The sequence below is a fragment of the Lygodium microphyllum genome, chromosome 23 (genome assembly GCF_053477565.2).
Source record: "Lygodium microphyllum isolate KBCC chromosome 23, Lygodium_microphyllum_v1.1.10, whole genome shotgun sequence".
Taxonomy (NCBI): Eukaryota; Viridiplantae; Streptophyta; class Polypodiopsida; order Schizaeales; family Lygodiaceae; genus Lygodium; species Lygodium microphyllum.
Window position 1 is genome coordinate 10,780,489 of NC_141157.1, and position 21,389 is coordinate 10,801,877.

The 21,389-nt window shown below is 43.1% G+C and overlaps 1 protein-coding gene across 4 annotated transcripts in view; it reads left to right on the forward strand.

Annotated features, from left to right (window-relative positions):
* AAE17 (acyl-activating enzyme 17) overlaps positions 1 to 21,389 on the forward strand; it is a 194,771-nt gene that overhangs the window by 26,116 nt on the left and 147,266 nt on the right. For all 4 annotated transcript variants that reach the window (XM_087663613.1, XM_087663610.1, XM_087663612.1 and 1 more), the window contains exons 2-4: positions 2,375 to 2,504; positions 2,587 to 2,843; positions 2,937 to 3,141. In XM_087663613.1, coding sequence (XP_087519739.1) covers positions 2,375 to 2,504; positions 2,587 to 2,843; positions 2,937 to 3,141 — 592 coding nt within the window. The remainder of the gene's footprint in view (positions 1 to 2,374; positions 2,505 to 2,586; positions 2,844 to 2,936; positions 3,142 to 21,389) is intronic.

Below are 21,389 nucleotides of genomic sequence, written 5' to 3' on the forward strand. Positions count from 1 at the left end.
TGAATGAAATGAAATAATGAAGTGAATGTGATACAAGGGTGCCGTAGCACAAAGGATGCCCTAGAGTAGGGAGACTACCAAAGAAGCCTTTGAGTCTACGAACACAGGGATGATGAGGTGTCGCTTGGAGTAGGGAGACTACCGTCAAAGAGGAGCCTCTCAATTGTAGAGATGAAGAGGTGATGCTTGGAGCAGGGAAATTGTTGTCGGAGGATGAGGAGCCTTTGAGTTTGCAAGCCTAAAGATTGATGCTAGCTCTGCTGGGGAGTGCCGTCGGAGAAGGCGAAAGAGCTAGAAATTGAAAATGCAAATGTAGCAGCCTCTGATGATGAAGCGCCAACTGGAAGAGTGAGGCTTGATGATTGGGAGTGGCCAAGAACCAAAGCGCAAGGTATGTAGCTATAAAGGGTGACACCAATTGTTGATGTAGATGCTGGGTGAGTGGAGGACCTTTAGGGCAGCCAAACACATGGATGAACTGTGGCCTAAAGGAGAAGAGTTGACGCCTAGCAAGTAGATGTTGACGTCAGCAGGGATGAGCACCAAACATAAAGGAGGAAGGGCTTTGGAAGCTGTCACCTATGCGTGGATGATGACGCGAGTAGGATGGACTCCAAATGTAAACGTGATGCAAGAATGCAGAGCGCTTGAAGATGAAGGAGAGAGGAGAGAGAAGAGAAGAAAGTCTTAGAAGAAGTGAGTGTCATGAAGTGTTGAGAATGGAGATGCGCTGTATATATAGGCACGAACTGTCTCGTCTTGCCCATTGAAGTCTCTTGTACAACGCTCTGACTCTCTCAGAAGACCCTAGAAAGCCTTTTTGAGGCTGGAAACTGAAACCAAAAATGGGAATGAAGAAGGGAAATTGTATGGAATGATGTGGTTTCTCAACATGCCTTGGGGTTAAAAAAAAAACATGGGCTTGAGCTATCTTGACAATCCCTTCTTGGTTCTAGTTTCGGGCTTGAGAGGGGGTGAGGAGCTCTTTATTGTAGCCCCAAAGCTCAATTATTACCAAAATTTCATTAAACGGTATGCATTCCTAGAGTTTGTGTTCTATAAGCCAAACCCTAATTTGGGGAGATCCACACTAGACAGGCTGCCCACATCTCAGCCTTATTCTTGTTTTGTAGATTGCTGATACATGTCTTCGCTGTCCACACCCTGTTTGTGGAGGATATCTCAGTTTGAGCTGCTGTCTACTACCATCTATTGCTGCCCACAGCTGGTGCCTGCTGTCCAGCTCCTCTCTCCTTGTTGGCAATTGATTGCAGCCTGTTGTCCACATTAGACAGGCTGTGTGTGCTGCTGATCTGCCTGTTCCAACCTGCATTCTCCACTGTGCAGCCAGAGACATGAGGGTTTGGGTCTCAATATTTACCTTCTGCATGGCGTGTTTGTTGCATTGAGCATTGTATTTATTCATCATTCATTCATTCATTCATCTTCAATGTTCATTGTCTTTGAGTTACCTTAACCCTAATTGTGTCCTTTATTAGCCTGTGCTTTGTTGTCCAATTGTCTTTGTTATCCATAGAGGGGTATTTCTTTACATCAGGATTTGAGAGAAGGTGTTAGGAGAGTACATATCATGGGTGCCAAAGTGCTGATCTTAGGTGCTAGAACCATTGAGTAGAGTGCATTTCGTTTTTGTGTTAGGTGCATTAGATGGGCTGACTTGTAAGATGAAAATAAGCGGGTTTGGGACTTATAAATGTTAATCTCATGAAAATAAGCGGGTTTGGGGCTTATAAATGTTAATCTCATAATATGTTACTGCTATATAAAAAACTAACCTAACAAAAATTGCAAAGTTATCTTAGGGTTTTGTTAAAGGGATTAGAATAGTTGTAATTTAAGCATACCCTAGAATAAAGGGATCCTAGTTGCTTCTACTAACCTTTTAATGAGAATCCTTGAATGAGTTTTAGAAAAGCAACCTTACAAAGTAGTACAAGGCAACAAATATGCAAAGAAGTGGTGTAAAAATTGAATTGTAAAAACAAAAAGATTGGTGAGACAAGAAAATCTTAGTATCTCATCATCCAGTCCCTCTCTATGGAATGACAAACTTAGTTGAGCATGGCAGTTCTAATTCTACTTCATAAGGGAAAGGTGGTCACAATGAAGGAAAAATGAAAACTTGCTGTTGATGAGCTCTGTTGCATTGTGGATTATATTACCCATGGATGATTGACTGTTTGTTGTACCAGTGCATGTGTGCCATACAGATTTGTTCTGGGAAGCAGTAGTCACAGTAATTTCGCAATTTGGACCAGTTGTAGAATCTGTTATGTCCAAGTTGAGTTATCATCTTGGGTGTTGAAATTAGTGTTTGACAATAGAAATAATCTCTGTGATGATATTTTTGAAGGGAGACTGCAAGAGCTACAAATGTGGGTCAGCTGTTTGGGAGGCTTGGAAAGGAGCTTCTTGGCCCTGCATGCAAAGACCCTATCTCTAGCTTTAGTCAGTTTCATAAGTTTTCAGTTGAGAATCCTAAGGTATGTAAGGAGATGTTAATTGATACAGCTTCAGAATGTGAGGTCGTGTAGTACATTAACTCCAAAAGTTCTTTGAGCTCAGGTCTACTGGAAAGTCCTGTTAGAAGAGCTAGACATGCAGTTCCACTCTGAACCATCGTGCATCCTGGATGGGGAAGACATGGAAGATAGTCCAGGGGGAAGATGGCTAGCCGGGGCTTCTCTCAATGCTGCAGATTGCTGCTTGAAAGGTCATCAAGGTAGGACAGATGAAGATACGGCTATTATATGGAAAGATGAAGGGTCAGATGTCAAACAGTTATACACAATTACGTTCAGGGATTTGAGAGCTAAAGTTTGGTAAGTTTCACATTCGGTTGGAGGATGTTAATTCTGCTTATCAGCACCTGCAAAGTCTTGTCTCATTTGACTATTTGTCTTCAACTTTTGTAGCCAGGTGGCAACTGCTTTGGAAATCCATGGCTTTTCAAAAGGGGATGCTATTGCAATTGATATGCCTATGACTCATTGGGCAGTCATTATCTATCTTGGAATAGTTCTCTCAGGCTGTGTAGTAGTCTCAATAGCTGACAGCTTTGCTGCTTTAGAGATACAGACTCGACTTAAAATCTCAAATGCGAAAGGCATTTTTACTCAGGTCAGGATGCATCCTACAGAGTGTAATGTCCTAAATGTCTGTTGATAGGTTGTCACTCAGACCAATTCTCAAGGCAAGTTATCACAATACAAAATAAAAAATATACAGTTGGAGTGTTCAAGAGCAGGGTGCTGAAGGGATTAAAGGAATGATCATCAGAGATGAAAGTTGTGGTATTGAGAGAATTTTGAGAGCATGACTAGATGATGTCAGTTGTACTCTTTTCTGAGCATGATGTTTTCATTTAGTGGCTTCACTTGAAATGACATGGTAGGGGTTGTATGTGCTTTTACATAAATCCACAAATTGTCAAAATTTTTCTATGACTTTGTGAGGTTCTCAGCCCTCAAATCCTCAATCTTACATGCTTGTGCAGCAAGTAATGAAAGATAGAGTGTGAATGACAAACTTCCTTATACTTTTAGCCTACCATTCCTTATGAAAGTAGAAAACTATTAAACTGAAGCTTCCTTCAACCTTTGTGACATGCCAATACTCAGTCTTGAAAATGTAGAAAATTTTGTACTTGAGGAATGAGAATGGATCTGCTTATGCAGGGTAATGAGCCCTCAGGGAACATGTTGGTTTAGGAAAATGCGCACATCATACCATCTCTATGATAAGTGTTTTCTGTCATGCATAGTGGTCAGTGTGTGCATGTCAGGGGCTTTTCATATCAAGGCTCTCAACATCTATCCTCCTATGAGACTTAGACTAGGGCAGCATTTTGTTTTGGTCTGTTGAGAAACCAAGTCATTCAGTACATTCCTTCTCCTTCATTCCTATTTTGGTTTCCATGTATAGCCCCCACAAGGCTTTATTTGTACCATTAGTTAGTGTCTAGGTGCCACTTGAGAGGTCTGGAGGCCACTTGAGAGACTTCAGTGGGTGCCACTTGATTGAGTTGAGGCACCACTCCAAACAATCTGTGCCTATAAATATGGTATTGACTTCCCTCATTCTTTATCCCACACATTCATTCCTTTTGACACTGTCACTCTCTTCCACATTCTTCTCTCCTCTCTCCATCCTCTCCACTACTGTTCCCACCTTGCGAGGAGGACATTACGGTTTGTGGCTTCTACATCCATCTCCACTTGGAATTTTGCAATGTGTATCATCTGGCATCAACCCTCCTCACTTGGCATCATCATTAGGCTTGTGTTTGCAGCATTCTTCTGTTTGGCATTAGTCTCCTAGCATTTGGCATCTCCTATTGGGCTGTGTTTGGCAGTTTTGTGGCTCCTCCTTCATTTGGCATCCTTCCTCTCCATCAAGTGTCAGCTGTTTGGCTCCATTTTGCTGTTCAGACACCTTCTTGACATCGGCTTCGGCTTCGCCAAGCACTTGCTATCCCAGGAGGTTGTATTTTGTTGTTCTTGCTCCATCATGGGTTGGATTTCTTCATTTGGTAGGCCGTCCTATCCTTCTTCACCCTCAAGAGCTCGTGTTAGTAGCTGTTTGATCTTCTTTCTCAACTCCGACATCCTCAAAGGATTGGGTTTGCTCCCTCGATAGTTGTCCTTCATCTTAGCATTACCTTCTATACCTACTACTTGGAGGACTGTGTTTTGGTCCCTCTACAATGTAGATTTCCTATAGGTGTTGCTGTTTGATCAAATTAGATAAAGCAATCATCTTCAAGGCTTCAACTCCATTGTATCAGCTTGGTTTACTTAGCATGATTCAGTGATTCATCATTCATGATCATCTTCTTTTGCATCTTCTTTGAGTTTCTTCTTCTCTTAATGTTACCGTACACTCTTGTATTTCTGCTTGCAAACCTTGTTGTCTCTTTGATATGAGTGCATACCGTTCCATCATATTGTTTTGACATGATATTAGAGCATGCCTTTTCTAGACATGGTATTAGAGCAGAGGTGCTTAGAGAGCTAAAGATCCTCTTCATTGGAGAAGGCAAACAAAGGTTGTGGACTCGGCATCACCTCCATCTCCCTTATTTCATTGCATCATTGGGAGATACCCTTATCCTTTTCTACCTCCCACCCTCCCTTTACAGGCTCGCTACCCTGGTGCTATGGCTTCTACACAGATAGAAGGATTGACCACTAGGGGTGCACCTTGTGCGGCAAGAATGGTCATACCACCGAAGATTGTTGACATTGACCTTTACTTCCTACCCCACTGGAGCACCGAGTCTTCCCCTTGGCAATGGTTGTTCCACCTCACCTTTTTGGTCCATAGAGATGATTGTGCATTGGCTAATAGATTTTAACGCTCGAGGCAATAATATGCATCCAACGCGCACTAGATTTTAAGGCTCAAGGCAATAATATGCATCCAATGCGCACTGAGTCCTTACGAGCAAAAGGAGACTCTAAGATCTCATTAGTCGCTATGACCTCTCGGAGACCGTTGCAATGCGCTACGAAGATTTTCTCCATCCACTTTCACGTGTAGTGGCTTTCCTAGCCATCGGTTTTGCAGTTTGCTCCATCAAGTGACAATGGTTGTTGGGTATTGTCTTGTCAATCTTCTCCTTTGAGAGACAATGGTTGTTCGACTTCTTTCTCTTCTTCGGCTCCGAGTCCACTCCATTGAGAGACAATGGTTGTTGCCCACCCATGGCTCCACAAGAGCTATCTATTACCTCACCACCCTTGTAATGCTCCATGGACATTGACCACGATGCATGCATCGATGAGCTTTTGTGTGATACCCCTCCCTCCACTCCCTCCTCTACTTTGGTTCAAGAGGCCATCTCTAGGAACTGTCTAGCTTCTATTCAATTGGAGGCCCAAATACCTTCTTTGGCACCACCAGTGGCATTTCCTTCATCATAAGACCCTTTGGAGATGGATCCATGAGTTTGTAGATTCCCTCTCTCTCTTCGAGGGGGATATAGAGGGGTCTCATCTTTCTTCTTCTTTAGGGGGATCCCATTCCTTCAACTTCAAAGGGGGTCCGTCCTCCTGCGGTTCTTCACACACCTTGTCAACAACCCTTTATCTTCTTGGGGTAGTTGATATCTCCATGCCATCTTACCTATCGATTCCCCTTCCCTTACTTTGTAGTCATACCTAGAATCTATAGGTTCTTCCTAGTTCAGGGCTTTGGATGTTTTAGCCATGGCTTGGTGGCTAGCCTCTAGGCCTTCGTATATCTTCTAGCATGGAGTAATGATGCTTGTGGCTTCTATCCTGAGGTTCAGTTTCGGGTACTATTAGCTCATTATGTCTATTGTTCTTTACTATAGGTCACAAGTGGAATATTGGAATTCAAGGGTTGATCCTCCTCTCTCTCTCTCACTCCTCTTTTTCACTCCTTTTTGGGCCTTAGAGGGGGTGTTGAGAAACCAAGTCATTGAATACACATCTTCTCCTTCATTCCTATTTTGTTTCCATTTACAGCCCCAAAAAGGCTTTACTTGTACCATTAATTAGTGTCTAGGCGTCACCTGAGAGAGCTGAGGTGCCACACGAGAGAGTTTAATGGGCATTAGTCGAGAGAGTTGGGGCACCACTCGAGACAGTTTGTGCCTACAAATACGGTAGTGACGTCCCTTGTTCTTTATCCCACACCATCATTCCTTTTGACACTCTGTCCCTCTCTTCCACATTCTTCTCTCCTCTCTCCATTCTCTCCATGTTGTTCACACCCCACAATCAAGACATTACGGTTCGTGGCTTCTACATCCATCTCCACTTGGCATTTTGCAGCCTACATCACCTGGCATCAACCCTCCTCACTTGGCGTCATCATTAGCCTTCTGTTTGCAGCATTCTTCTGTTTGGCGTTAGTCTCCGAGCATCTTGCGTCACCTATTGGGCTGCGTTTGGCAGTCTAGTGGCTCCTTCTTCACGAGGCGACCTTTCTCTCCATTAGGCGTTAGCTATTTGACAACGATTTGCTGTGTAGACACCTTCTTGGCATTGGCTTCAACTTTGGCAGGTATTTGCTACCCCACGATGCTATGTTTTGCAGCTCCTGCTCCATCAAGGGTTTGACTTTTTCATATAGCAAGCCATCCTATCCTTCTTGAACCTTTGAAGTTCATGTCAGTAGTAGCTGATGATCTTCTTCCTTGACATGGATGGCCTCAAAGGATTGCGGTTCACTCCCTCGATAGCTGTCCTTGATCTTTAGCATTGCCTTCTATGCCCTACTACCCGAAAGATTGTGTTTTGCTCTCTCTATAGTCCAATTTCATGCACGTGTTGTCACCTGATTAGGGAGGACAATGCAGTCATCTTCAGAGCTTTGGCTCCGCTGTATCAGCTTGGTTCACTTAGTATGATTCATTGATTCATCGTTTACCATCATCTTCTTTTGCGTTTTCTTTGAGTTTCTTCTTCTCTCAATGTTTGCTGTACACTCTGTGTTTCTCACACAAATCCTAATGTCTCTTTGATATGGTATGAGTGCACACCAGTTGGTCACACTATTTTGACATAATCTTCTATTAGACCCTCTAGAGGTATATCTTTGGATTGCTAGGGAGGCTTCTAATCTCAAAACCTTGGAGAATTAGCAAAGGAACAAATCCTAGTTTTAGGGCATTCATAAAAGTGGAGCAAGAGGAGTAAAAAGCTTGATTTTTGTAGTCAAAAGCTAGAGATGTGTGGCCTTCTTAAAAGATTGCTTGTAGGACACCCTTGGAGTTCAATGGCAAGTTGCTAGAGAGCCTTTCTGGGCTCTATGTTGGTGATTGAGGTTGTAGTGGGGGGTGGCCTGGGTCAATGGGGCAGATACAACATTGTTAGAACTTATCCACTTCTGCTTTCTATGGTGTGTTGGTTTCTTCCATGAATACTTGGTTATTGGTGTGTCTTAGCACTATGGCACAAAGGGTGGAGAGTTTGCTTAGAACAAGAGGATACGTGCTTCAGGTGTCCTAGTTAGGGCTCAATTCGAACTTTGGTAGAGTGTAGAGATAAGCATCTAGATTTTTTGTGGGGCCTTCAATTATTAGCAGCTCTCTCAATTCGGGGGGTGCCATGTTCTTTATGAGGCCGTCGTATAAGATACCCGCTTTGTGCTTTTTTGTTGAAGGGAAGATTTGGGGGGGGGGCGCTGTTAGGACCTCTTTTAAGCAAAAACAAATTTCACAAAATAGGAAGACTCACATGGAATTTGCCTTCCACCAATGGAGCTTGTTTGGTCCAATTGTGAGCTTGGAGTTAGTATCGTGACCATGCCTTAATTGCCAAGTCCTTAGAATCGGTGTCCCATACCTTCAATCCATAGCACTTTGGTAACTTTACCCACTTATTTTTAGGGCTAGAGTACATGAATGAGCAGTTGTCTCTTATGATTTATCTCAAGCAACCTCCTTAATCTCCTCATGCTATCCTTCTCAACATTTGACACCAACTTAAAGGTCATTGATATTGACTATCTAATGGGCTGGTGGGTGCTAACTAACTAGGTGCCTATTCCTAGTCAAAGTAGCCCGTACCCTAGGTTAGGGGGATGTAGTACTTCTAGTTTTATGAACTATAGTTGTCTCAGTAAAATAAAGCTAGGAAATGACAATTGACACTACAAACTAGTTCTCCTAAGTAGCCTCCACCTTAGGATAACCCATCCTTTTGATATAGTACTTTAGGTAGAGCCTTGTGACATGGTTGTTCAGTTCTTTGATGAATCGATTCAGGTTCCATTTTGTGATGGCTTCTTGAAGACTTGCAATTCGTCAATTGATCTCATCACTTGCATCAAGTCATATTTTTTAGACAACCTTACTAAAAGTGGCCATCTCTTAATCTTTTGGACTAACTAGAAAGGAGGACCTCTTTACATTAAAGAAAAGGGCTTCAACAAAGGCAATGTTGCTTGGATCAGTCAGACTACTAATGCATGAAATCTTAGGTTTTGTAATGATGCCTAGAGATTGAACAATCTATGGAGGGCCACACTCTTTGGTTCTCAATGTGCTTGTGAAAACACATGGAAAACTCCCCATGAAAGCTTGTTTTTCCTATGTTTATTTTAGTGAAAGGAAAAACAAATATATGGATCATCTTTGTTGGTGGGAATGCCTTGAAGTCGGTTGCCTTTGGAGGAAAATGTTTAGTTTAATGCAAAAATCATGCTTTCACTTGACCATTAAAAGCAACTAAGCATTGTTTGTTGGTCTTAGGACCTTTAATGAAGAACTATAGTTCATTAAGTAAAGCTTTTGGTTCAATAGTAGTAAAAGGAATGCTAGATTTGTGCTTATTCGAGAATGTTTTGCTCATATTTCTTAGGGATTTTAAGTTTGTTTGAGCCAAGTTAAGGATTCATCTCATGTTCAGTAGGATCAAGAGGCGCAGCCATTGGCCATGTCTGATCCGTAGTGTACTGTTCCACAAGCTGGAATGTGTACTTCTACCGTGACACAAAAATACAGCCCCCAGATTGAACTACCTCCATCCCCAAGAAATAAGACAACAAACAAAGGTTTGTCATCTCAAAGGTAGCATAAGCTTTGCCTTAATTCCTGTGATGGCAACAAAATCTGAGCCTATGATGAGTAAGTCATCAATATACAGCAAGATATAGCTGACCCTCTCTGCAGTAGATCAAACATATAAGTTTGGGTCATAAGCAGTAGAATGGTATCTGTGACACTATAAGAACTCATCTATCCTATGGAACCAAGACCGTGGTGCTTGCTTCAGTCCATAAAGAGCATTTTGCAAGTAGAATGCCTTATGCCGCGGGTTCCCAAAAGGAAAGCTTGGTGGCTGCTCCACATAGACTTGCTCCTCGAGATAACCATTCAGGAAGGCATTGTTGACATCCATATGATGTATCGGCCAACCGTGGTGAGCGACTAGCGTGAGAAGCAACCGGAAAGATGTCAACCGCGCGGTAGGGGCAAAGGTCTCTTCATAATCAACACCATGCTTTTGTCGAAACCCTTGCACTACAAGGCGAGCCTTGTACTTGTCTGAAGTCCCATCAGTGTTTAGCTTGGTCCTAAAAATCCACTTTGTCCTGATGAATTTTTTATGGCTTGGACGATCCACCAATGTCCAAGTCTCATTTCAGTTAATACTCTCTAGCTCCTTCTCCATGGCCTCACGCCATTGAGTGTGTTGAAAAGCCTCCTGCCATGTATCTGGTTCAGAATGCGCTATGCAATCAATTGTGAACAGCGATGCAAATGATGCCTGAGGAGCAAGCCAGGCTGATCTTCTATGTCCCTCTGGAGTGAAATCCGGTGGTAAGATTCTTTAATCGTGTATGGTATGTTGGTGCTAGCGAGGTAATGGATCTTGTGGAGGGAGCCTAGGAGCTGAAGAATTTTCAAGAATGTCAGGAGCAAGAAGTAGATCAGGCTTAGTAGGTACGATCTACGATGATGTGGAAGGAGGAATCGGATCGGGATCTGGTACAAAGGACTGCATGATATCCCTCTTGTCAAAAGTGACGTCCCTCCGAATGATCGCCTTATTTGTCCGAGGACCGAACAAACCATAGGCTTTCGCTTCAGAGGAATACCCGAAAAAAATTAAGGAGATTAGCTTGGGGAGTGAGCTTTCCTATCTTATCATCAAGCGTGTGTGTGTAGGCACGACACGCGAAGACTCTGAAGTGGGAAATAATAGGCCGAGAGCCAAAGAATGCCTCATACGGGGTCTTTTGAGGAAGAGCCGCAGTCGGGCACCAGTTGAGGATGTACACTGCACTGTTAACACCCTCGACCCAAAGGCACTCAGGGAGCTCTCTTGCGAACAACATAGAGCGTGCCATTTCCATGACTGTGCGGTTCCTACGCTCTACAACTCCATTTTGAGAGGGGGAGTTGGTAGAGGTGAGCTTGCGAGAGATGCCATGCTATTGTAGAAACTCGGAAAACTCATGGGAGATAAACACACCATCACTATCACTCCTCATGCAACCAACACGACATCCAGTTACCGAAGCAAAGAAATATGTGAAAGCATTTGACTTATGCTTGAGGAAGTACACCCACCTGTATCTAGAATAATCATCCACTATCAAAAAGAAGTACAGTGTGCTGTTCAAGGCGGCAGTGGATGTCAGTCGACAAAGATCAACATGAATCAATCTAAGAGGCGCCTTAGCACGATGTGTGGATTGCTGAGGGAAAGGGGTACGGTGTTGCTTCTTGAGCTGATAGGCTTTGTAGACATCACGAGCTAGCTTTAGGCAGGGAAGGTGCTTAACTAGCTCATGGCGTGACAACTCATAACGAGTCATAACCAAGATGCCCTAAGCGAAAATGCCAAATATGCTCATTGTTCGTAGGCTCCCGAGATGTGGCAAATGCGTAGAAGCCATGAAACATGGGACCCTTGGCTGTCAGCTTGGCCAAAAAGAGTGTCATGTGGTATAAGCCATTAGGTTGTGCCTCACCGTGAGCAATCACTAAACTAGTTTAAGAGTCAAGGACCTTGACTGTGGTCGTTGTAAACAAAACTGCTCGCCCCAACTGGCAAAGCTGCTAAACAGATAACATGTTCACCCCAAGTTGTGCCTCACCGTGAGCAATCACTAAACTAGTTTGAGAGTCAAGGACCTTGATTGTGGTCGTTGTAAACAAAACTGCTTGTCCCAACTAGCAAAGCTGCTAAACAGATAACATGTTCACCCCAAGTTGAGGAACATGATATACATTGTCGAGCGAAGCCAGATCCGGACCCTTGTTAGTGGCAAAATTGACGCAACCTTGAGCTTGAATCTTGACCGAGGAGTTGTGTTCTACGCAGATCCGCCGGGTTGCAGGGGCTCGGGCACAAAAGATGTCCTCTATGTTGAGAGTGTGTTGCAGTTGAAGGAGTGAGCAGGTGAGTGAGAGTACGATGAGAGAGTACGATATGATTTGGGTGTATCAACGATGTGTTGGTACACAAAGAATAAAATGTATTTATACTTAGGGTACATAAGGGTGCATTCACATATACAACTAAATAATACACGTGTATAATACACGGAGGTAAATAAAGGACCTTTATGCCAACAATCTCTCACTTAAAGGTCCGAAGTGAACCTGTAACCAACTCCCACTAGTCGTATGCAATGCTCATGCTGAGCCTTGCTTAGACTTTTAGTGAGAACATCTGCAGGGTTGTCCTGTGTTTTGATCTTGATCAATGTGATTAGGCCATCTTTCAGAATCTGTCTGATAAAGTGATATCGCACATTTGTATGCTTTGTGTGTGAATGATACATGGCATTCTTAGCCAGATACACAGCACTCTGGCTATCACATCCCAACACTGGAGTACTCATAGACATGGCGAGATCCTTTGCAAGTTTGCTCAATCATATAGATTCCTTAGAAGCTTCAGTAGTAGCTGATATGTATTTAGCTTTAGTAGTACTCAATGCTACAATGTTTTGCAACCTGGAGCACCAAGAAATAGCCCCACTAGCAACTGTAAAGACATACCCGCTAGTGGACTTGCAAGTGTCTAAGTTACCTACCATATTTGCATCACAATAATCCTGCAAACCAAGTGCACCCTGCCCATAGCAAATACACTTTCTTTGTGTACCGTTTAGATATTGAAGAATACACTAGATAGCCTCCCAATGTGTTTTGCCAGGATTTGACATAAACCGGTTGACAACTCCCATTGCATGAGCAATGTCTGGACGAGTAGCAACCATAGCATACATAAGAGAGCCACAAGCTGATGCATAAGGGACTCCCTTCATAGCGTTGGCTTCCATGTCATCTTTTTGGCTTTTGGCTTTACTAAGCTTAAGATATGGAGGTAAGGGCACCCCAAGAGGCTTAGCTTCAGCCATGTTAAATCTGTCCAATATCTTTTCAATGTATTTCTCTTGAGATAAGAATAGCAATTTCTATGTTCTATCCCTGCGAATCCTCATGCCCAATATATGCTCTGCATTTCCCAAATCTTTCATGGAGAAAGCTGATTTCAGCTGATCTTTGAGAGCATCCAAGCTAGTCTTTCTTTTCCCAGCTAGCAACATATCATCCACATACAAAAAACAAGTATGATGGGGTTGCCATTTGTACCCTTTTTCATGTACAAACAATGATTTGCATGGCTGCGCGTAAACCCATGATTGAGCATAAAAGTGTCAAACTTTTTGTACCACTGCCGTGTTGCTTGCTTTAGGCCATAGAAGCTGTGTTTTAGTTTACACACCAACTGCTCGTTTCTAGGAATTACAATGCCCTCGGGTTGTTTCATGTAGATTTCCTAATCAATGTCACCATGTAGAAAAGTTGTTTTCACATCCATTTGGTATAGCTGTTAAGTCCAATAAATTAGTGAGAGCAAAAAGCACACATAGAGTGGTCATCTTCACAAAGGTGAGAAGACCTCTTGGAAATCAATCCCTTCCTTTTGTGCATACCCTTTGGCAACCAGTCTTGCCTTGTACTTGGGTTTCCCATCAAGTGTCTTTACTTTTTAAACCCATTTGTTTGGAAGAGGTTTTCTTTCTTTAGGCAATGACACAAATCCCAAGTATCATTAGTATACAGAGATTTAATCTCTTCCTACATAGCTAGCTCCCACTTAGTGCTGAATTTGCATGACTTGGCCTCTTTATATGTAAGAGGCTCACCCTCATTTGTAAGCATCACATAGCGCAGAGAGGGGTCATATCTATGTGGCTGCTTTCTTAAGCATGTAGACCTGCATACCCAATGATCTACATTTTGAGGAATTGGGTCTACATTAGGAGGTATGTTATTTTCAGCATTTATTGGCTACTGTAATCCATTTTTAGCATGCTGTTCATGCTATACAGCATCTTCATTTTCATTACCAGCACTCGCATTTTCATAATCAGCAAGTCTATCTTGCTGTCCATGACCTCCTTATGCTTCTATTTGCTATCCATCATCATATAGCTCAAAAATAACCGGTTGATCATTAGTTTCAGCTTGTGGTATAGGATTATGAGGCTCATCATTCGAAGTAATAGGTGGCTGCAAATTCTGAAATTTGACCTTTTTCATGTCTTCATCAGAGGCTAAAGTAATTTTCAGCAACTTTGCCTCATTAAACACAACATTACGGCTGCGAACAATTTTCTTGCACTATGGTAACCGCACTCTATAGCCAAATTCACCCTCATCACCATTGCGCATGAAAATGCCTTTGGTGGATTTCGGGTTAAGTTTACTTCTTAGCTCATCTCTAACATGCACAAAAGCATCACAACCAAATATCCGTAAATGGTCATATGAGGCCGATTTGCCAGAACAAACCTCCTCAGGGATGCCATTATTTAAGCATTTGTTTGGAGAGCAGTTGCAAATGTGAACCGTGGTTTTAAGTGCCTCTCCCCAAAATTCATGAGGGAGATTAGTAGTGGATAGCATGCACCACACTCTTTCACACAAAGTCCTATTGTATCTTTTAGCTACCGCATTTGAAGAAGGGCTGTATGGAGCTGTAAGCTCCCTCTTGATTCCATGCAGGTCACAAAAAGACTTAAACTCAGTAGATGTGAACTCACCCCCATTATCAATTCTCAAGCATTTAAGCTTTCTACCTGTGTGAGTAGTCACAAGTGCATGAAAAGTTTTTAAAACAACAAATACTTCACTTTTCTTTTTCAACGGATAAACCCAAATATTCTTGGAACAATCATCAATAAAAGAGACAAAATATGCAGGACCACCCAACGATTTTTAACGAGCATACTACATACATCAGAATGCACCAAGTCCAAGACATTGGACTTACGAGAGACACCAGAGTAAAATGAAATTTTCATTTGCTTTTCAAACTGACAGTCATTACAAAAATCAAGTTTAGAGCCTTTTCGATCAACTCTCTTCAAAGAGGTAAGGACACCAAGTCCTTTCTAGCTCATATGGCCTAATCTCTTATGCCACAACTCCAAATGACAGTTAATTTCAGCAACTGTAAGAAACTTACCATTCAAAGCTTTACAGTGCAAACAATACAAAGTGCCCTTCTTGGTTCCTTTTGCAATTAGCATGGAATCCTTTTTCAATTTCCACAAACCACCACCAAACAGTGTAGTGTAACCATGCAAGTCAAGTTGACCAACAAATAGTAAACTCTTCTTAATACCAAGCATATATTTGATATCTTTCAACACAAGCTCTTGCCCATTATCTAAAGACAAGTGTACAGTGCCTATTCCATCAATGCTGCAAGCATGGTTATTTCCAAGATATACTTTTTTATAACTGCCTGCATTAAACATAGCAAAACACTCCAAGCAAGGAGTTATATGGAAAGAGGCACTAGAGTCTACAATCCAAGTCTGAGTGACACCATCATCAACTGACAAAAGTGCATCAATCACATCAGCCTTGGTAATCTGCATATCTTGCGTGTGACAGGCACGGGCATCATAATTTTCTGCACTTAGTACATCAGCCTCTGCATCCGAGAGCTCCACTATGACTACACTGGAGGCCACATTGGCCTTTTCCTTGCCTTTGGCTATCTCAGATACATCTATCTTATCCTTTTTCTTCTTTTTATCTCTTGCGTTCTTATTTCTCTCTTGTTCCTTCTTGTAGTACCTGCAATCAGGCTTCTTGTGGACCTTCCGACCGCACTAATAGCAAGTAATATCACTCTTTTGCTTTTCTTTGCTCTTGCTTCTACTTCTTTGTCTAGCATTTGCATTTTTCTTTTCAACCCTGCCTCTAACATTGTAAGCTGAGTTACTGCCTTCTCCACTAGACTTACTTCTAATTTCTTCATTCAAGATTGAACCCCTCATACCATCATATGAGAGATTGGGGTTATTACCAAGAGAAACCACCAAGGTGTCCCACGAATTAGGTAGTGTCATGATCAGAAAGATCGCCCTCAACTTATCATCAAAATCCAAATTAGCATCCTTGAGCTGCTTTAAAATACCAGTAAATGCACTCTAGTGCTCAGCTGCAGGCTTGAACTCATCCAGTTGCATATTCACCAACTTGCACATTAAATGCACCTGATTAAGAGGTGTGGTGATCTCATAGGTAGTTTTTAGCTTCTCCTATATTGCATAACCAGTATCTAAGCCCTTAATGTCTGTCAAAATGTCATCAGTGACACCCAACTTTATATAAGCCACAACCTTTTTTGTTTACTCTGGCCCAATTTGCATCAAACATTTGTGCGGGTTTATCTTTATGCAAAGCATTCTCACAATCCTTTAAGAACAATATGCCTTGCATATGGTCTTTTCGAAGATCAAAGCCTTGACCATCAAACCGTTTGATTTTCATCAAACTCTTAATTTCAGAATTGGAAGAAGTTGCAGCCATTTTTATCACAAATACAAGTGTAAATGCACTAAACAGCAAGAGCACAAGCTGAACCAGCAAATACACTACTGTTCTTGCCCAACTAGAAATAAATCTCTGCTGTTTTTACATAAATCAGCCACCACACGGGCAAATATTGCAGAAATTTACCAAAATCTGCACAAAATTCCAAATTTCCAGGTCCAACAGTGCATAAATGTCAGCCAATCTGACCCAACTGAGCGAAATTTCATCAATACATGAAAAGCCTCAAATTTTCCGGGTCCAATGTCAGGTAATTTTACTCGGATGAGCAAAAATCCGACAAATTTGGCAAAATCCCCAATTTAATTGAGGTCAATATGCACAATGTTTGCAATTCTTGACACAAATGCCACTGTCAAGCATAAATAGGATCAAATATGGGAAAAGCCCCAAATTTTTCGAACCAGATTTGCACAGATTTGAAACCTTTGCTTCCACGCGTGAACCCCCATTAGAGAAAGGGGGTAAGTGAGATTAAAGGAATTGCTGATTTCTGTTTTAATTTGGGGGGGGGGGGGGGGGAATCGTTGACCTCCCATTATGACTGTCTGCCCGCCAGCCTATTAGCTGGTCGCTATGACTCCCTGTCACACGTCCGTTCGCCATACTGGTTCCCCCCGCTGGACCTGTCCCATCGCAGCTATCACTTGCACGTTGGTTTTCCATTGGACACATCCTGTCAGGTCGATTGGTTTCACTGGTGTCTGATTAGCTGCTCGCTCATCTTCAATCCTGCCCGCTGGTCTTCAATTTGAAGCCTACGTTGCCTGTTATTAACTGCAGCACAAGAAAAAGCAAAAAAAGTGAAAAAAGCGCAAGTTGGGACCTAAAAGAGGCGGCCCAGAAGGAAATCAGACACAACGGAAGAAGTAGGGAGGGAAAAGGCCGAAAGCGCTAGGGCGGTCTCAAAAGCTAAGGCAAAGGCAAAATCACACTTTTAAAAGCGAGGCATCCCTAAAACTTTTTGTAAAAGAGTGCCACGCTCCCTCTTATGCAAACTGTAAAGGTAGATGGGCGGCAGGAAGGAAGCTAGGAAGATAGGAGGACAATGGGAGAAAGAGCCGAAGCCATGTATAAAATGGGATAAGGGAATGACCGCCCAAAAGGGATTTAGGTTTTTGTATATAAAGTTGAAAAGTGAATAAGGAGCTCATTTTTTGGTGTGTGGCAAAGTGGACTCATCTTTTTCTCTTCTTCTTGCTTGCTTCTGTGTGCTTGAGAGAGAGTGTGTGAGTGTGAGGGTGAGGGATCAAGGAGAAGAAGCTCTCCATTGTCTCCTCTCTTCTTCTCTTCTCTTGTCTCGTATGTGGCTATGGAGGATGGAGCTTAAAGGTGAAGACTTGAGGTTGCTTGAGCTTGCATCACGAATCGTGGAGCTACCGATGTGCTTGAGGGAGGAGGCAACTCGTTTGGGCATCAAGGTAAGCTCACTACACCCCGGTAGGATCGAAGGTACGCCAGCTAGATGAGAGATAGCCATAGGTGTTTGCTTGAAACGCTTGAACAATAAGCGGTTCGTGGGTTTGGTGGTTGATCGTGAGCACGTCTCTACATTTTGGTTCCGTTGCTGGGACCAACGGATTTAAGCTTGAGCACTTGCGTACCTCAAATTGAGTGACGAAGTAAGGGTTTCATCCCCGAACTAGAGCTTGAGATAGGTAGGAAGTTTTGGGTTTTTAATCTCTACAACAAGTAAGTATTTTGGTTTTTTGATGATTAGGCAATTAGGAGGAATCATTTTAGTATTTTGCTTTTGATTTTTATTGCATTTAAAGTAGGTTAGGACTAAGAAATTGAAGGAAAAAACCTTAGGTTTTTTGCTATTAAACAGGCCCAAACAGGGCACAAAGAAGGAAAAAAATGGGAAAAAAGAGTGCTTGGAGGTGTTAGAATCGCAAGAGTGATCGGGTAGATTAAGGCCGAGTCCAGCAAGGGTTTAAGAACCTAGGAGACAAGGGAGATCTCATTTTTAGGTTCTGCGTATATATATATATATATATATATATATATATATAGAGAGAGAGAGAGAGAGAGAGAGAGAGAGAGAGAGAGAGAGAGAGAGAGAGAGAGAGAGAGAGAGAGAGAGAGAGATCTTCTAGTTGCTGGGCCTATATGCTCCGAATGACCCTTTACCCTGCCGGGATCTTTGGAATACCTTGAAGACCTCCTTGTCACTTGGCAGACGAGGTTTTTTGATGGGAGATTTTAATACGTGTGTTGATTCTTCGCAGTCCACTTCAGGGCATTCGGTGATGGACGCTCCGGAAAGTTGGGTATGGCATGAGTTTGCTCTTGCTGTACTTAAGCAAGACGTGTGGTCCTGGCTACACCCTTCTGCTACGGGGTTTACCTTTCACTCGGCGCAGTATGCAACTACATGGTCGTGATTGGATCGCATGTACATTATGCAGGATGATGATTTTCTTCCTGAGATGCTGGAAATGACAGTCTTGCAGCAATATGCCTTGTCGGACCATTTCCCTCTCCAGCTTGAGATGCTTGCACAACCCATTGCTCCTTTTATGAAATTGTTGGATAGACTCCCTTTACGTTTCAACTCCTCTTATTTGAAGTATCCACTCTTTCAAGGTTATATGCAGCAAGTGATCGATAGATTCTTATTGGATTTCGCCTCGGAGGGCACTGCTTCCTTTGAATGATTGCTCTCAAATGTGCAGCGGATTGCTCGACAGTATGGGATCCACCATGCCTCTCTTTGCCGGCGGCATCGACATGCAGCGGAGGACTTACTGGCTTTGCTTCACTCGCTGCTGGTGGACACTCTAGATGATGAATTTTTGCTGTCACTAGCAATGCGTTTGACTAACCTGATTAAAGAGTTTCAGTTGAAATCCTATCAGAAGGCCAAATTGCACAATTTGATTGAGAATTTACAAGATAGTGCTTGTCAAACTCATAAGTTCTTTCGCGCTCTGCATGCCTCTCCTGCTCGAGAAAATATGACTAGGCTCCAGAATTCAGAAGGTCAAATGGTCACTGACCCTCAGCACGTTCAGTCTTCTATGATATGGTCCACCATCAGGTTCCACATGAGATGCAAACTACTTTGGAGACAGATATTTGTGAGGAGGAGGTTATGGATGTTTTGTTGCACCTGCCTAAGGATAAGAGTCCCGGTTGGGATGGCCTCACCAATGAATTCTTTAAGAGTTCCGCTACCCAACTGGTGAAGCCATTGATGGCTATGTTTCAGCAGGTTTGGGAAACAGGGTTGATGCCTTCCTTATGGAAAAATGGGCTTATCAAATTGCTTCCAAAGGTTCCTTCGCCGTCACTGTTGCAACATTGGAGACCAATCTCGTTGATGGGCTCGATATATAAAATCTTTTCCAAAGTACTGGCGAATCGGCTCCACAAGCATCTTCCGGCCATTGTGCATCCTCTCCAATATGGTTTCATTAAGGGTCGTAACATTTTGCATAATATCTTAAATGTACAAATGGCGATTGACTATGCAAGGCACTCTAATCAGGAAGTGGTATTGGTCCAATTGGACCTGGAAAAGGCTTTTGACTACTTAGACTGGTCCTTCGTTGCAGAACTCATGTCTACCATGGGCTTTGGCACTCCGATGTCCCGCTTGATCTACACCATTAGTGCTGCGGCTTCTTCGCGAGTTATGCTAAATGGTGGTGTTACAGCACCCTTTGTCCTTGCACGCTCTGTGAGACAGGGTTGTCCTCTGAGCCCTCTCTTCTTTGCCCTGGCGACTCATTTGGTTCTTTCGATGTTATCCTCCATGGCAGCTTCTGCTCAATTGGCCGGATTGTCTCTTCCTTTTGGTCAGCACTTCATTAGTCAATCGTTGGTTGATGACAGCTTTATGATTTTACATGCGGACAAGGACAATATTCGCAAAGCATTAGATGTTTGGACGCTCTTTGGTCAGGCGTCTGGTCTGCGTATCAATACTTCCAAATCAGCTATTCTCATTTGCACGGAGCCCGATTTACAGTCACTGGGCTGGCAGGGCCAGGTTATTCCCCGTGGTTCCATTGTCAAGCATCTTGGGTACCCTTTGGGGGTTGATGTTTGGCCAAAACAACTGCTACAGTGGATTTCACAGAAATTGGCAGCGAAGTTTCTTTATTGGAAGTCGCAAGCTTGGCCCTTCCATGTTCGCCTCAAAGTGGCTCAGATAATTATGCTGCCAATGCTTACATATTTCTTGCCATTGCTGCCCTGGACTCCTACCACTTTGAATGCTCTCACGCGGCCCATTCGTTTCATGTTATGGAAGAAGGATTCATTGTAGGTAGGTATTTCGTGGATTTCGTGGTCGCATACATATACTCCCAAGCGTTTGGGCGGGGGGGCCATTTTGAATGCGGAAACTCATATGCTGGCTCTTCGTTGGTCCCTTTTTCGTGCCATGTGTGTGGAGCATCACCCATGGGCCGTGATAGCCCATTATTTTCTTAAGGACCGTGGGCTTCTGCATGGTAATACACAGATTAGAAGCTCCTGGTGGCATGTTCTTAATGCAGACTCTTGATTTTCGAGTCCTTATTCATCCCTGCTTGTTCACTTGGTCGGCTCCTGGCAATTGGTTCTCCAGAAGGCTAGTTGGCATCCAGCGGAGGCCCGCTTACATACTAACTCTTTTCAACAGGAATTGTTGGCAACCTCGAGATTACTTTCATGGGAAGGCAAACAGGAGCTCCGGCCAAAATTTAACCGCATGGCCCGTTTGGGATTGACTTCTGTTGCAGATACCACCCTTGCCAGTCGTAATGTCTTCATATCCTTTCGTACTGCCAGGCGACTTTTCCGAATCCCTCGAGGATACCACAATTTGTGGGAACAGCTTTTGTTAGTCCTCCAGAGCAGGCAACCCTTTCCTGCCCTTGCTGTGGATCGCCCTTGGTAGGACTGGGTCCTGGCAGGCCGGTTGAATTTGGAAAAGGCCTTGGCTAACCAGGTGTACCATCTTGTGATTAAAGATCATCAATGGTTGGTCACTAAAGCCAATACGGTATGGGGGCTGCGGAAATCTCAG